Source organism: Ornithorhynchus anatinus, chromosome 4, assembly GCF_004115215.2.
Source record: "Ornithorhynchus anatinus isolate Pmale09 chromosome 4, mOrnAna1.pri.v4, whole genome shotgun sequence".
Taxonomy (NCBI): domain Eukaryota; kingdom Metazoa; phylum Chordata; class Mammalia; order Monotremata; family Ornithorhynchidae; genus Ornithorhynchus; species Ornithorhynchus anatinus.
In genome coordinates, this window is record NC_041731.1 from 34,626,942 (window position 1) to 34,641,809 (window position 14,868).

At 46.6% G+C, this 14,868-nt stretch overlaps 1 protein-coding gene across 2 annotated transcripts in view; it reads left to right on the plus strand.

Annotated features, from left to right (window-relative positions):
- The first annotated feature begins 679 nt into the window (after window positions 1-679).
- The window catches only part of ABL1 (ABL proto-oncogene 1, non-receptor tyrosine kinase), a 139,933-nt gene continuing 125,744 nt past the window's right edge, over window positions 680-14,868 (plus strand). The window contains exons 1-2 of one of the 2 annotated variants that reach the window (XM_001507100.5): window positions 680-2,249; window positions 2,370-2,613. In XM_001507100.5, coding sequence (XP_001507150.2) covers window positions 2,478-2,613 — 136 coding nt within the window. In that variant the 5' untranslated portion in view covers window positions 680-2,249; window positions 2,370-2,477. The remainder of the gene's footprint in view (window positions 2,250-2,369; window positions 2,614-14,868) is intronic. The other variant, XM_029063644.2, reaches the window with a different exon arrangement.

Consider the following 14,868-nt stretch of genomic DNA (forward strand, 5'->3'; position numbering starts at 1 on the left):
AATGGGGATGAAGACTGGGAGCAAGTCACTTCCCTGGGCCTCAGTGACCTCATCTGTCAAATGGGGATGAAGACTGGGAGCCTCACGTGGGACCACCTGATGACCCTGTATCCCCCCCCCCAGCGCTTAGAACAGTGCTCTGCACCTAGTAAGCGCTTAAAAAATACCCACATTATTATGGGCAGGCAGGCGGCCGAGGGGTCCCTGAGGAGAACTACAACTCCCAGCATCCCTCGGGGCGGGCCCAGCAGCCAATCGGCGGGGGCGGCCCAGGCCAACGGACCAATGGCAGCGCAGGAAGCGGCCCCCTCCCCCCCCCCCACCGCGACCCGCGGCCTAGGGAGGTGTGTGATGATGTTCCTCATGTTGGCATTAAGCGCTTACTCCGTGCAGAGCACTGTGCTAAGCGCTGGGGGGAGAGACAGGGGAATGAGATGGTCCCCCGGGAGGCTCCCAGTCTTCATCCCCATTTCCCAGGAGGGCCCGAGAAGGGAAGACCACAGCTGACAAGCGGGATTCGAACCCGCGACCTGAGACTCCCAAGGCCGGGGGTCCAGTCAGGGCGGTGTCTCGCGCCGCCCCCCCCCCCCCGCGTGACGTCACGTGCGTGTGGCGCGCGGGGGGGGGCGGGCCCGGAGGGGGCGTGGCCTCGCCTCGTTGCGGCCCGGCCGGCTCCTCCATCATGGCGGCGGCGGGAGAGAGGCGCTGGTCCTCATAGCCGAGCCGGAGCCGACGGTCACCCCGACCCCACCGAGCCTCCGACCCACCGGGGAACGGGCCCTGTCGGCCCCGGGGGATGTGAGCGTCTGGACGGGTCTCCCCGGGGGGCCGGAGTCGCCTCCTGCCTCGGCCCGTCGGGCCCGTGATCACCTGCACCGCGCTCCGGGCCAAGGCCAGGACCGGCCTGCTCCCACGGGACTTTTACAAACCGGACCTCGGCCGCCGGGAAACGCACTCCACTACCCTCCTCCCGCTCCCACCCCCCCTTCCCAGAGAGAGCTGCAGAAGATGAAGACGTCGAGCTAGGATTTGGAAAAACTTCCCCCGGAGGACCAGTCCCTCGGTTGAAGGCCCTTAGCGATTGGCCCACGGGCGTCCACTTTCCGGACCCCACCGTGAAGCTGAGCAGCCCAGCCGCAGACGTCCACTTTTAACGCCCACCTTAGACCCCACCATGAAGCTGAGCACTCCAGCCACAGACGTCCACTTCTAATTCTTACCTGGGACCCCACCATGAAGCTGAGCACCCCAGCCTCAGACGTCTACTTTAAATCCCTACCTGGCCTCACCGTGAAGGTGAGCGCCCCAGCCACAGACGTCCACTTTTAATTCTTACCTGGGACCCCACCATGAAGCAGAGCACCCCAGCCTCAGACGTCTACTTTTAATTCCTACCAGGACTCACCATGAAGCTGAGCACTCCAGCCACAGATGGCCACTTTTAATTCCCACCCGGGACCCCACCAGGAAGCCGAGCAGCCCAGCCACGGACGTCCACTTGTAATTACCACCTGGGACCCCACCATGAAGCTGAGCAGCCCAGCCACAGACGTCCACTTTTAATTCCTACCTGGACCCCCCCATGAAGCTGAGCACCCCAGCCTCAGACGTCCACTTTTAATTCCTACCCTGAATCCCACCATAAAGCTGACCACTCCAGCTACAGACGTCCACTTTTAATTCCTACCTGGACCCCCCCATGAAGCTGAGCACCCCAGCCTCAGACGTCCACTTTTAATTCCTACCCTGAATCCCACCATAAAGCTGACCACTCCAGCTACAGACGTCCACTTTTAATTCCTACCTGGACCCCCCCCCCCCCATGAAGCTGAGCACCCCAGCCTCAGACGTCCACTTTTAATTCCTACCCTGAATCCCACCATAAAGCTGACCACTCCAGCCACAGACGTCCACTTTTAATTCCTATCCGGGGCCCGACCCTCGCAGGCTCCAGTAAAACTCGAAGCCAATGACCGGCCTTTCAGAGCTATGCAAAGAACCGTCCCCCACTGCAGCGGGGAAACTTTTGTTCTCTCCACCAGTTGGGCTTTCTCTTTTGCACCGCTTTCCCTGGGGGGAAATCCAGTTCCTCTTCAGGGGGAGACCAGGAACTCCAAGCTGGGATTGCATTGTGGATGCATTAGGTCGAACCGAGAGAGTTGCAAAGCGATCGAAACTCTGTTTACATGAGTCAGCTTGAAAGCTACCTTTTTCTTGTTTTGGGACCATTCGTTTTGTGACTGACCTCAGTAAGTAATTTTTTTAATGGTATTGGTTAAGCGCGTACTCTGTGTCAAGCACTGTTATAAGCACTGGGGTAGATCCAAGGTAGATCAGGACGGAGACAGTCCCGTAAATTTGTTTTGCAGATGCTGTGAACCAAACAGAGACTAAAATACCCTTCTCCTCCCTAAGCCCCCCGAAAGTTTTGGAAGATCGGCAACCCTCTTCTGGAAAGGGTGGCTCATCATTGCTTTATGGGGCAACAGCCTGGAAAAGTTCTTGGGGACCAGAGGCGACCAAGTTTGCCTGCCCTGCACTTTATCAAAGGAGCAGGGAAGAAGGAACCATCCAGGCACGGAGGTCCACCTTGCAATGTTTTTGTGGAACATGGTAAGTGCCTTTCACTCTTGCGCGGAATTAATGTCCAGTTTGTAAATTCAGGACAGACTAGAATTGGGAGTGTGGCACCCCAGTTTTGTGGAACACGGTAAGCGCCTTTCCCGGTCGCCCCGAATTATTGCCCAGGTTGTAAATCCGGGACAAAGTAGAAAGGGAAGTGTGGCACCCCTTTTTTTTGTGGAACACGGTGAGTGCCTTCCACGTTTGCCCCGAATTAATATCAAGATCGTAAGTTCAGGACAAAGTAAAACTGGTATTGTGACACCTCATTTGCAAATTCCTGTGCTCCTATGTTTTTAAAAACTGGGGAGGCTTTTATTAAAGAGGAATGAGTATATCCAAGCCCTAGGTGAAGCTAGAATATGTTCACATGCATGTCGGTCTTATGCAAGTGCTGAGACTTTTTTCATTAAGAACATGACAGTTTATAATTGTTTACCTGATCGATAAGGGTTTTCACATGTGTGAAACTATTTTCCACGTTACAGAATACTGTGTGTGAAAAGGAAAGTTGTAATTGAAACTTTTCTTTGATTCCTAGTATGATTTATTTTTTTTTGGCCCACTTCAAATTCTGCAGGTATTCACAAATGAAGCTGTACTTCTAGAACACATGCTTTTACTGCCTAGTTTGGATAGGGTGTGAGAGCAGAGTAAGTGTATGGTCTTCTGACACCACTTTGCACTGAATAACAGTGGCGTATTTGTGGGTGATGTTGGACACCCTGAGTTTTCTTTAAACGCAGGGTTCCGCAAGAACACAAACCCTCTCTCTGAGAGAACTGGGCGTACCATCTACCTTGTGAATTTCCAGAGTGCGCTTTCCAGCACAAGATCGCTTCCAGTAGTTTTGGGGTACGGCGAGGTAGGGTGATGTGATGAAGAGAGCAAATAGGGCTGAGAATGAGCTGGAGCTAACTGAGGTCAACCCGTCTCCCACCTCCCCAGATCTCTCCTGTGATAAACAGCCGACGATTCTCCTGGATGTCAAAGACCCCCCCCTAAAAATCTAATAAGATTTTAAGACTAGTTTCCCGCGGCGGCAAAGGTTTAAAAGTTTCTCGTTCATTGTGAATCCCCAGACAGATTTTTTAAGACTTGCTGACAGCGTTAGTGATGACCCAGCCAAAATAACTTTTAGGGTTGCCGCCTTCTGGGACAAAAATGCTTCTAACCAAGAAACTCTGTGAAGAATCTGTAGAATTTCCGAAGTTTCAGTTCCGTCGTCTTGGGGGAGGTTTTTGGGTGGCCGCCCTACTCCCGGTGGTTAAATAATGGTAGATTTAATGTTTTTGGATAGACAAATAGGAAGTTATTTGGCAAAAAAAAAAAATCAATGAATGTTTTGCAGCAGGAAAACAGAGTGGGCTAGAGTAAGGTATGAATCAGGGATCATGCAGCTATCTGACAGTTGATCTAACAGGACTGGGCAGATGGTAACTTTTTGCTAGAATGATGTGGGGGGTCAAGAGGGCAAGACACATATATGCAGGGAAAATTGGAAACGGTGACATCTATCACATACTCCATATGTTCACCAGAGACATCAGTGACGACCAAAATAATATCATTTCAAGAGCGTTAGTTGTGGTTTGGTTAGGAGCGGGTTCCGTGAAAGTATTTAAAACCTTCCTTCACATCTGTAAAATGACGTTGGGTGGTATGGGTCAAGATTTTATAGGATTTGGATTCTCTTGTGTGAAGTTTTGAAACATGTGCCCAGGAATACAATTCCACAGGCACAATTTTGTCTTATGCAAGGCTAAAAACCCTGTCACATGTTGGGAGGGAGGGACAGGGGTGGGTGTGAAGAACTGTGGGAGGCGCGATAACCATGGCAGAGGATATTGTGAGAGAAAGCAGGCTAGAAGGGATACTTGAGTGAGGTGATGGATCAGTGGTATTTATGGAGAGCCTAGTGGGCGCAGAGCACCCTACAAAGCGCTTGGGAGAGTACAGTGTAGCAGAGTTGGCAGTCGTGTACCCTGCCCAGTGAGCTTACAGTCTAGAAGAGAGACAGGAAGGTTGGCATGAGACCTGATCAAGGGGAGCCTGCCTCTGATAACTTCTTCATCGTGGTTCAGTGGAAAGAACATGGGCTTGGGAGCCAGAGGTCATGGATTCAAATGCTGGCTCTGCCACCTGTGAGCTGTGTGACTGTGGGCGAGTCACTTGACTTCTCTGGGCCTCAGTTCCCTCATCTGTAAAATGGGGGTGAAGACTGGGAGCCTCCCGTGGGACAACCGGATTACCCTGTATCTAACCCAGCTCCTAGAACAGTGCTCTGCACATAGTAAGTGCTTAACAAATACCAACATTATTATTATTATTATTATTATTATTATTATTATTCCTACCCTCCACCCCCCAGCTGACCAGGAGAGAGACTGGTCTCCATCTGACTCTTCTTGGCTGCACCTCTCCCTTGTTGCTCCTTCCTGAAGTTCCCCTATTAATAATGTTATTTGGTATTTAAGTGACTTGCCCACAGTCACACAGCTGACAGGTGGCAGAGCCAGGATTCAAACCCATGACCTCTGACTCCCAAGCCTGGGCTCTTTCCCTATTAAGCAGCGTGGCTTAGTGGAAAGAGCCCGGGCTTGGGAGTCAGAGGACTTGGGCTCTAATCCCATCTCTGCCACTCTTCTGCTTTGTGACCTTGGGTGAGCCACTGAACTTCTCTGTGGTATCTCAACTATAAAGTAGGGATGAAGACTGAACCCTGAACCCCACGTGGGACAACCTGATTAGCTTGTATCTACCACAGCGCTCAGAACAGTGCTTGGCACACAATAAGTGCTTAATGTCATCTGTAAAATGGGGATGAAGACTGTGAGCCCCACCTGGGACAACCTGATTACTTTGTATCTACCCCAGTGTTTAGAATAGTGCTTGGCACATAGTTAAGTCCTTAACAAATACCATCATCATCATCATCATTATTATTGTTACTATGGTATTTGTTAAGCGTTTACGACGTGCCAAGCACTGTTCTAAACCCTAGGGTAGATACAAGGTAATCGGCTTGCCCCTCGAGGGTGTCTGTCTTCATCCCCATTTTACAGATGAGGTAATGGAGGCACCGAGAAGTTAAGTGGCTTGCCCAAAGTCACACAGCAGACACGTGGTGGAGCTGCGATTAGAACCCACGTCTTTTGACTCCCAAGCTTGTGTTCTTGCCACTAGGCCATGCTGTTTCCCTAAACCTGCTCTTGGCCTGCTTTCCCTAGGCCTGCTCTTGCTTTGCCTCCCCCCGCCACCCCGGTCACTCCTCTGGGAGGGCTGCAGATCAGTTATTGGTAGATCACAAACTTCTGATACATGAGTTAGAGTTTATGATTGCATGCTAATATCTTCGCAGCAGTGTAGTTGATATTGGCATTCATCCCAGTTCTGCCACTTGCCTGCTGTGTAAACTTGGACTAGTGACTTAATGTCTCTGTACCTCAGTTTCCTCATCTGTAAAATTGGGATCCAGGACCTGCTCTCCCTCCTACTTTGACCGTGAGTTCCACGAGGGATAACAACTGTCTGACCTGATTATCTTGTATCTACCCCAGTTTTTGGTTCACAGAGCTCAGCATACAGTAAATGCTTAACAAATACCACAGTTATTAATAGTATTATTCAAAGACTATTTTTGCTTTTTTATATTTGGTTTCTCTCTCAAGCTTTTTAATATCATGTGCCTTAGGTTTTTTTTCCCTATGGAGAATTAATACTTTCATTTCTAAAAGCTTCATTCTTAAAAAACTTGTAAGTTTTTAACAGGTTTTTATATTTCGTAGCGTCCTTCTCTAGAGATTACGTTAATTCACTGTATTTACATCTTGCAGTCAAAGCAGAACATACCTTCTCACCTGGAACTACCAAATATTTGCTTGCTGATTTAACTAATTTTTAGGTCAATTGTGCGGGACTTTAGAGTACTGTCAGTTCAGAGAACTGTAGCATTTTAAAAGTGGAAACTCTGTCAAGGAAGATGTACTTAGCTCACAGATTTGGGCATTTCACCTGGGTGAAATGCCTACTAGGCCACTTGAAGCATCATGGCCTAGTGGAAAGAGCGTGGGTCTGGGAGTCAGAGGACTTGGGTTCTGACCCCGGCTCTGCCACTTACTCGCTGCGTATCCTTGGTCAAGTCACTCAGCTTCTCTGGGCCTCGATTCCCTCATCTGCAAAATGGGGATTCATTGTTCTCCCTCTTATTTAGACTGTGAGTCCCATGTGTATCTACCCAAGTGCTTAGTTCAGTGCTTGGCATATAATAAGCACTTAAATACTACTATTATTAAATTATATCGTAATAGTGATAGTATTTATATTATTTGTACGAAAAATTTAGGGCATCCCATTAAGTCTATCCAAAAGGAATATGTGGAGAACTGATTGTGTCTCAGTAGCGAGGAATTTCCCCTGTCTCTTTCAAAATGTCTTACAAAAGTTAGGCTGCCTAGATACGGGCAGCCCTTAGCGTTTTGGCATAAGCGATTTCCCAAAAACTGTCTTAAAGTTGGGGTGTAAGTTGAAACCAACTAGATCTCTGCCCTCTCCCACCTCACGCCTTGCCCCTCTTTACACTTGATTTTATAGCCTCCCTCTCCCATTGCCGCTTCAAAAATGATCTCCTGATCTTCCTGTCGGTGGCGGTGGAGCAGATGCCATAAGGGAGGCGTCTGTGGTAAGATTGAAAGTGATGGGTTGTAAAGTTGAAACGGAGCTCACGTTGAGCATAAGGGCTGTTTGTCGTAACCAGAAGTACCTGTAATCAGAGGGTACTTTACCTTTAGTACAGTACTGCGCTTAGAAGAGTGCCTAGCACATAATAAGAGCATAACAAATACCTTAAAAAGGAACAAGAAAACCATAAGACCCACCTTTTTAATTTTTACCCCTACTCTCAATGAAAGAGCCAACAATAAATAGCTAAATAAGCTTTTTTTTTTTTTTTTTTTTAGGATCTTCAGCAACTGAGTCCTGACATTTATTCTTTCCTGAATGCTAGAACATATGTATTTTTTTTTTTTACTTACCCCTTCCCTTAAGCGTGCCTTATGGAGAATTTATATTCCTTTTCCTCTCAACTCCTTGAATATACTCTCTTTTTCTCCTTTCCTCTGGCACCCCTCACCAACATGTGCCAGCAGAACAAGGGAGTGAAACTGATCCTTGGAAATTATATGTTGATGTTCTCCTCCCCTCAGCTACAACCGTTTTCCCTATTTTTTTTTTCCCCGGCATTAGTAGAGCAAAGGCATTTGGAGACCAAGTTATCAGTTCTCGCATGCCTTGAAGTTACTTAACCCAGTGTGCTGCTGAATTCAAGACTGTGTTGAAATGATTCCTAGGTTGCATTGATCCGCTCTCGATTTTTATCTTCCAAAACTGCTGGAGTGTAAGATAACTGTGTTCCCTCTTCGAAAGTTCATTTGAAGTTGCTATTGAGTTGAAGCGGAGCAAGCAAATTCAGCAAACTTTCCAATGTCTGGTGACCCATGACAACTTGTAATTTAATGAGTATACAGAAAGAGAAGCAGCATGGCTTAGTGGAAAGAGCACGGGCCTAAGAGTCATTCATTCAGTAGTATTTATTGAGAGCTTACTATGTGCAGAGCACTGTACTAAGCGCTTGGAATATACAATTCGGCAACAGCTAGAGACCATCCCTGCCCAGTGACGGGCTTATAGTCTAATTGGGGGAGACAGATGGACAAAAACAAAACAACATAAACACAATAAATAGAATCAAGGGAATGTACACCTCATTAACAAAATAAATAGGGTAATAAAAAAAATATAGCACAGTGCTGAGGGGAGGGGAAGGGAGAGGGGGAGGAGCAGAGGGAAAGGGGGCTTAACTGAGGGGAGGTGGGGGGGGTGGAGAGGGAGCAGAGGGAAAAGAGGGAGCAGAGGGAAAAGCGGAAGCTCAGTCTGGGAAGGCCTCTTGGAGGAGGTGAGCTCTCAGTAGGGCCTTGAAGAGGGGAAGAGAGTTAGTTTGGAGGAGAGGAGGAGGGAGGGCGTTCCAGGACCGCGGGAGGACGTGGCTCAGGGTCGACGGCGGGACAGGCAAGAACGGGGGACGGTGAGGAGGTGGGCGGCAGAGGAGCGGAGCGTGCGGGGTGGGTGGTAGAAAGAGAGAAGGGAGGAGGGGGCAAGGGGATGGAGAGCCTCGAAACCCAGAGTGAGGAGTTTTTGTTTGGTGCGGATGTTGATGGGCAACCACTGGAGGTTTTTAAGAAGAGGAGTGACATGCCCAGAGCGTTTCTGCAGGGAGATGAGCCGGGCAGCGGAGTGAAGAATAGACTGAAGTGGGGAGAGACGGGAAGAAGGGAGATCAGAGAGAAGGCTGACAGTAATCCAGACGGAATATTATGAGAACCTGAATCAGTAAGATAGCCGTTTGGGTGGAGAGGAAAGGGCGAATCTTGGCAATATTGTAAAGTGAGACCGGCAGGCATTGGTGATGGATTGGATGTGCGGGATGACCCCCACCACGGGAGCCCCCGTGGTTCCTGGGGCCCCCGTGCAACCCATCTGAAACTGCTCTCTCTCCTGGCCCCTGACCCCCATGCCTTGGTTTGCGCAGGTTGTCCGGATATTCACTGGGTGCCCGAGTCACAGCGGTGGTTTTCCACTTCTTCAGGGCCTCTTCCTCCTGCTCCTCCTCCTAATCCTGGCTCTGCCAGTTGATTGCTGTGTGACCTTGGGCAAGTCACAATTTCACTGTGCCTCAGTTTCCTCACCTGTAAAATGGGGATTTAGTACTCCCTCCTACTTAAGGCTGTGAGCCCCATGCGGGACAGGGACTGTGTCCAACTTAATTGACTAGTACCTATCCCTGCACTTAGAAGACTGACACAAAGTGCTCAGCAAGGACCAAAGAACAAAACATACCAACAAAGAGGCTATAATTTATAGATGGTTCTTTGTTTTTGTATAGTGGGATAACTTCCTAATTTAATTTTTTTTAAATATATATTTGTTACTGTGTCAAGCACAGTTCTGAGTGCTGCGGTAGGTACAGGGTGGCTTAGTGAGAAGCAGCGTAGCTTAGTGAATAAAACACAGGCCTGGGGGTCAGAAGGACCTGGATTCTAAACCTGGCACCACCACATGTTTTCTTTGTGACCTTGGGCAAGTTGCTTAACTTCTCTGGGCCTCAGTTATCTCATCTGTAAAATGGGGATTAAAAGTGTGAGCCCCATGTGGGACATGGGCTGTGTCCAACCTGATTAATTTGCCTTTACCCCAGCGCGTAGAACAGTGCTGGGCACATAGTAAGCACTTAACAAATATTATTATTATTATTATACAAGATAGTCACATTGCACTAACTTCCTGTCCCACATGGAGTTCACAGTCTAAACTGGAGAAAGGTTTAATCCCCAATTAAACCTTAATTGTGACTTATCTTTGTCACAAAGATAAATTAAGTGACTTGCCCAAGGTCACACAGCAGGCAGTTGGCAGAGCTGGGATTAGAACCCAGGTCCTCTGACTCCCAGGCCAGCGTTCTTCCCACTAGGCCATGTTGCTTCTCCGGGCTATCCTGCTTCCCCAATTGAAATTGTATTCCGGACTGCAGGTTGACAAGAGTAAGACACTTCCCTGTAGCTTCTTAAATAATAATGTTGATATTTGTTAAGTGCTTACTTTGTGCAGAGCACTGTTCTAAGTGCTGGGGTAGATACAAGGTGATCAGGTTATCCCACGTGAAGCTCACAATCTTAATCCCCATTTTACAGATGAGGTAACTGAGGCACAGAGAAGTTAAGCGACTTGCCCACAGTCACACAGCTGACAAGTGGCAGAGCCGGGACAGAAATAACAACTGTTCATTGGGAATCATTTGCTCCTTTTGCTTTTACTTATCAATTTTCTTTTTCAAGTTTCCTAATCGATTTGTTAATACATTTCTTCTCCCCGATTAGACTGTAAGCCTGTCACAGGGCAGGGACCGTCTCTATCTGTTACCAATTTGTACATTCCAAGAGCTTAGTACAGTGCTCTGCACACAGTAAGCGCTCAGTAAATACTATTGAATGAATTTCTTCACCTGTCAAAGTGAGCTAAAAAGTGTCTGGGATGTGTCAGTTGGTGGTTTTGCGTTAAAGACTGAATTGTGACTAAATTTGTGCAAAAGAATTAGGAATTTGAGACTCCCTTTTCATACCTACCGAGTAAGCAGTGGCATTTATTAAGCATTTCTTGTGTGAAGAGCACCTTACCAGCCTAGTGGGGTCCACAGGTGTTAAATTAGAGTTAGGGGAAACGGTAGAATATAAAGATGTGTACATACGTGCTGTGGCATTAGGGGTGGGGTGAAGTATTGAAGTGTTTAGGGGGCACAGTGTGGTCTAATGGAAAGAGCCCAAGCCTGGGAGTCAGAGGACCTGGGTTCTAATCCTAACTCTGCCAGTCACCAGCTGTGTGACCTTGGGCAAGCTACTGAGCTTCTCTGTGCCTCAGTTTCCTCATCTGTAAAATGGGGATTCAATACCTGTTCTCCCTCCTGTTTAGATTGTGAGCCCCATGAGAGACGGGGTCTGTGTCCAGCCTGTTAACCTGCATCTACCACAGTGCTTAGAAGAGTGCTTGACACATAGTAAAGAAGCAGCGTGACTTAGCGGATAAAGCACGGGCTTGAGAGTCAGAAGGTCAAACATACCTGCGGTGTGACTTTGGGCAGGTCACTTAACTTCTCTGGGCCTCAGTCACCTCATCTGTAAAAAGGGGATTAAGAGCATGAGCCTCATGTGGTACGGGGACGGTGTCCAACCTGATTAACCTGTATCTACTCCAGTGTTTAGAACAGTGCTTGCACATAGTAAGCACTTTACAAGTACCATAGTTATGATTATTAATACTAATAATGTAAATCCAAGTGCATAGGTGATGCTGAAGGGATGGAGGCTAAAGTGTGGAGATGAGAGGTTACTTAGGGAAGGCTTATTGTATTGGAGTAAGCTTCTCATGGGCAGGGAATGTCATTGTTTATTGTTGTGCTGTACCTTCCCAAGCATTTATTTTAGTGCTGTGCACACAGTAACACTCAATAAATACGATTTAATGAATGGAGGAGATATGATCCTAATAGCAGCATGGTTTAGTGGATAGAGCCCGAGCCTCAGAGTCTCATCCCGGCTCTGCCACTTGTCAGCTGGGTGACCTTGGGCAAATCACTTCCCTTCTGTGGGCCTCAGTTGCCTCATCTGTAAAATGGGGATTCCATAGCTTTCCTCCCTCCTACCTAGACTTGTGAGCCCTATGTGGGTCAGGGACTCTGTCCAACCTGATGATTGGGTATCTATCCCAGTGCTTTGTAAAGGCACATAGTAAGTACTTAACAAATACCACAGTTGTTGTTATTAGTATTATTATCGTGTTCCAAACTTCTATTGTCAACTACCCTAATGATGTTTTTCGCTTCTCCAGCTCTTGTAAATGACTTGTGTTTGTATTCTCCTCTGTTAGATTGTCCGCTCCTTGAGGGCAGGGATTATGTCTCACTCATTTGTACTGTCCCAGCACTTTGACCAATGCTTTGCAACCAATAGGTGCCCAATAAATACTGTTGATTGATTGGGCATTACACTATGGAGAGTAAATTTATCAGCAATTTCTTATGTCCCAAGAAAGACTGTGTACTCGAGCCTGCGTTAGACATTGAGCCTTAACGTTAAAGGTCAAGGTGACTGCCTCTTACTCGGCATTATTGTTAGAGAATACTGTAGTCGGGGCATTCAAGGCACATTGCCAGCCTGTGAGTTAACTGGGTAAAATGGGGAGTCTCTTGACGAAAGGTGGGTCAGATTTTAACTCTGTCATGAGAAGCAACATGGCCTGGTGGAAAGAACACAGGCCCGGGAGTCACTGGACCTGGGTTTGAACCCTAGCTCTGCCCCACTTGTCTTCTGGATAACCTTGGACAAGTCGCTTAACTTCTCTAGGACTCGTTTTTCTCATCTGTCAAATGGAGATTAAATCCCTGTTCTCCCTTCTCCTTAGGTTGTGAACCCTGTGTAGTTCAGGAATTGTGTCCAACCTGATTGCTTTTTAACTACCCTAGAGCTCAGTTCTGTGTTTGGCACATAGTAATTGCTTAGCAAATACTATTATTATTATTACATGCAACGTTGGGTAGTGTTACTCAACCTGTTTTCTCAATAAAATCCGTATATCTCTTACTCATTCCCATTTGTTGTTTGGTTATTTTTTTTTGCCTCTTAGATGGGTCAGTCAATTGAAATGACATTCAACGCTTCATTGCTTCAACAGAATGGGAAAGTTTTCCCTGTTTAGAAAATGCTTTTTAGATAATTCCACACAGCACAAATCTATCATTGGTGTGCTATCAGAGACAGAGAGAGAGGTATTTTCATTTTACTACTTCAGCTCAGGATAAAAGACCAATAGAGTTTCGAAGAATGGTGAGGGAAGTGGTGTTTCACTTCCTAACTCTTCGTGGTAGACTAAATAATCTGTCTGTGTTGGTCCGACTTCTAAGAAACGAAGCAAGCCATTCTTTTGCTGAAATTGCCTTTCCCCAGTCTGTTTTGCCTCCTGTCTGTTCTGTTTCTTTGTATCTGGGAGTGTGATGGCAATTCCTGCTCCTCTTTTCAAATTTTATATGCCATGGGATACCTTTGTTAGTCATCTGTTTTTTAACACGTGTTTAGTGCATTCCGTTCATTTGGATGCGTGAATAGCTCAGATGAAATTTGGGGGAGGTGGGACCCTCTTTCCATTCCTTTACTTTTGCTCTTTCCTTGCTAACGTAGTTCTCCAGCTCATATTCCATAAAACACCATGGTCTAGTGGATAGAGCGCGGAGCCTGGGAGCCAGAAGGATGTGGGTTCTAATCCGGGCTCTGCCACTTGTCTGCTGTATGACCTTGGACAAATCACCTCACTCATCTGTGCCTCATCTGCAGAACGAGGATTAAGCCTGTAAACCTCACGTGGCGCAGGGACTGAGCCCAACCCAATTAGCTTGAATCTATCCCGGTGCTTAATATGGTGTCTAGCCCGTAGTAAGCACTTAATGCCACACTTATTATTATTCTTTCAAGATGTTTCAGATTTCATCAGAGAACTCACTCTAGCTTGAACTCCTGATTTCTCCTTTTCGGATAGTGTCTTTAGTTGTCACAACCTCCCCATACGCTGCAGTGAATGATCAGGACCACACTCGCTGTTTCCTCAAGGAAGTGGCCTCTAGGATTCTTTCTGTCTAGGGTATCAAAGTCCAAATTTTCCATTAAATTGTCCTCTAGAACGTGTCTGCCTCCTCTGTTATATTGTACTCTCCCAAACGCTTAGTATAATGGTCTGCACACAGTAAGCACTCAATAAATACTATTGATTTCATCAGTTCACTGCCCCTGATATGGATCTGCTAGGGAAGAGGTAGCTCTAGATAAATAGGGATTACTAGTGGCTTTATTTACTAGGGCAATATTAAAGTAGTTTGTTCTTTTGCTTCCATTATTTGTAAATAATTTGCATCCATCCGGATCCTTTAGATAAACTCCCTGAGGAGGAAGACTGCATCTTTACTTTTATTGTTTTCTTCCAAGGACTTAGTGTTCTGCACTCAGTAGACAGTGCTAACGAATACTTCTGTGTTTTTGATTATTGAAAACTAGAAAGTGGCAATTCAGACAGCTGATTTATTTAATGCGTTTTTCTTTTAGAACTGTCAGCGTAGCCTGGTGTTTGAGAAAGACCAGTTTGGTGGGTAAACTTCGTCAACCGTTATCGTTATTTTAGTGTGAGTTTTTTTTTTTAATTTGACTTAACTTCATTTAGCCTGTAGCAGTTGTGTCTCCATGTATATGTTGCCTATCCTGCTGATTTAAACTATTTTGCCATTTTAAATTATCCACAATTAAAAAATAAAACTTGTAATATGCTCTTGGGGCCACCTGGAGTGGTGTTTTTGTAAGTACAAACCTTGCAGCAGGTCCTCCTCTGCAGAATAGAAAAAAATGACATAGTACACTCATTTCTCTCATTCAAGAGCATTCGGCAAGAAAAAATGGCAAGCATCTTAGAAAAATGACAAAACCAAGAATTATGGAGGTAATCTGACTGCCCTGGTATTGGCATATTATTTAAATCAAGCGTCTATTGTGAAACTGTCATGAGCTTCATTATCTAGGCGGCAGTCTTTGGCATTAATGTTTAGAGTTGTCAAATTTTTGGAATTGTTAAAATGATTTAACTCTATAGTACTTGTTTCTG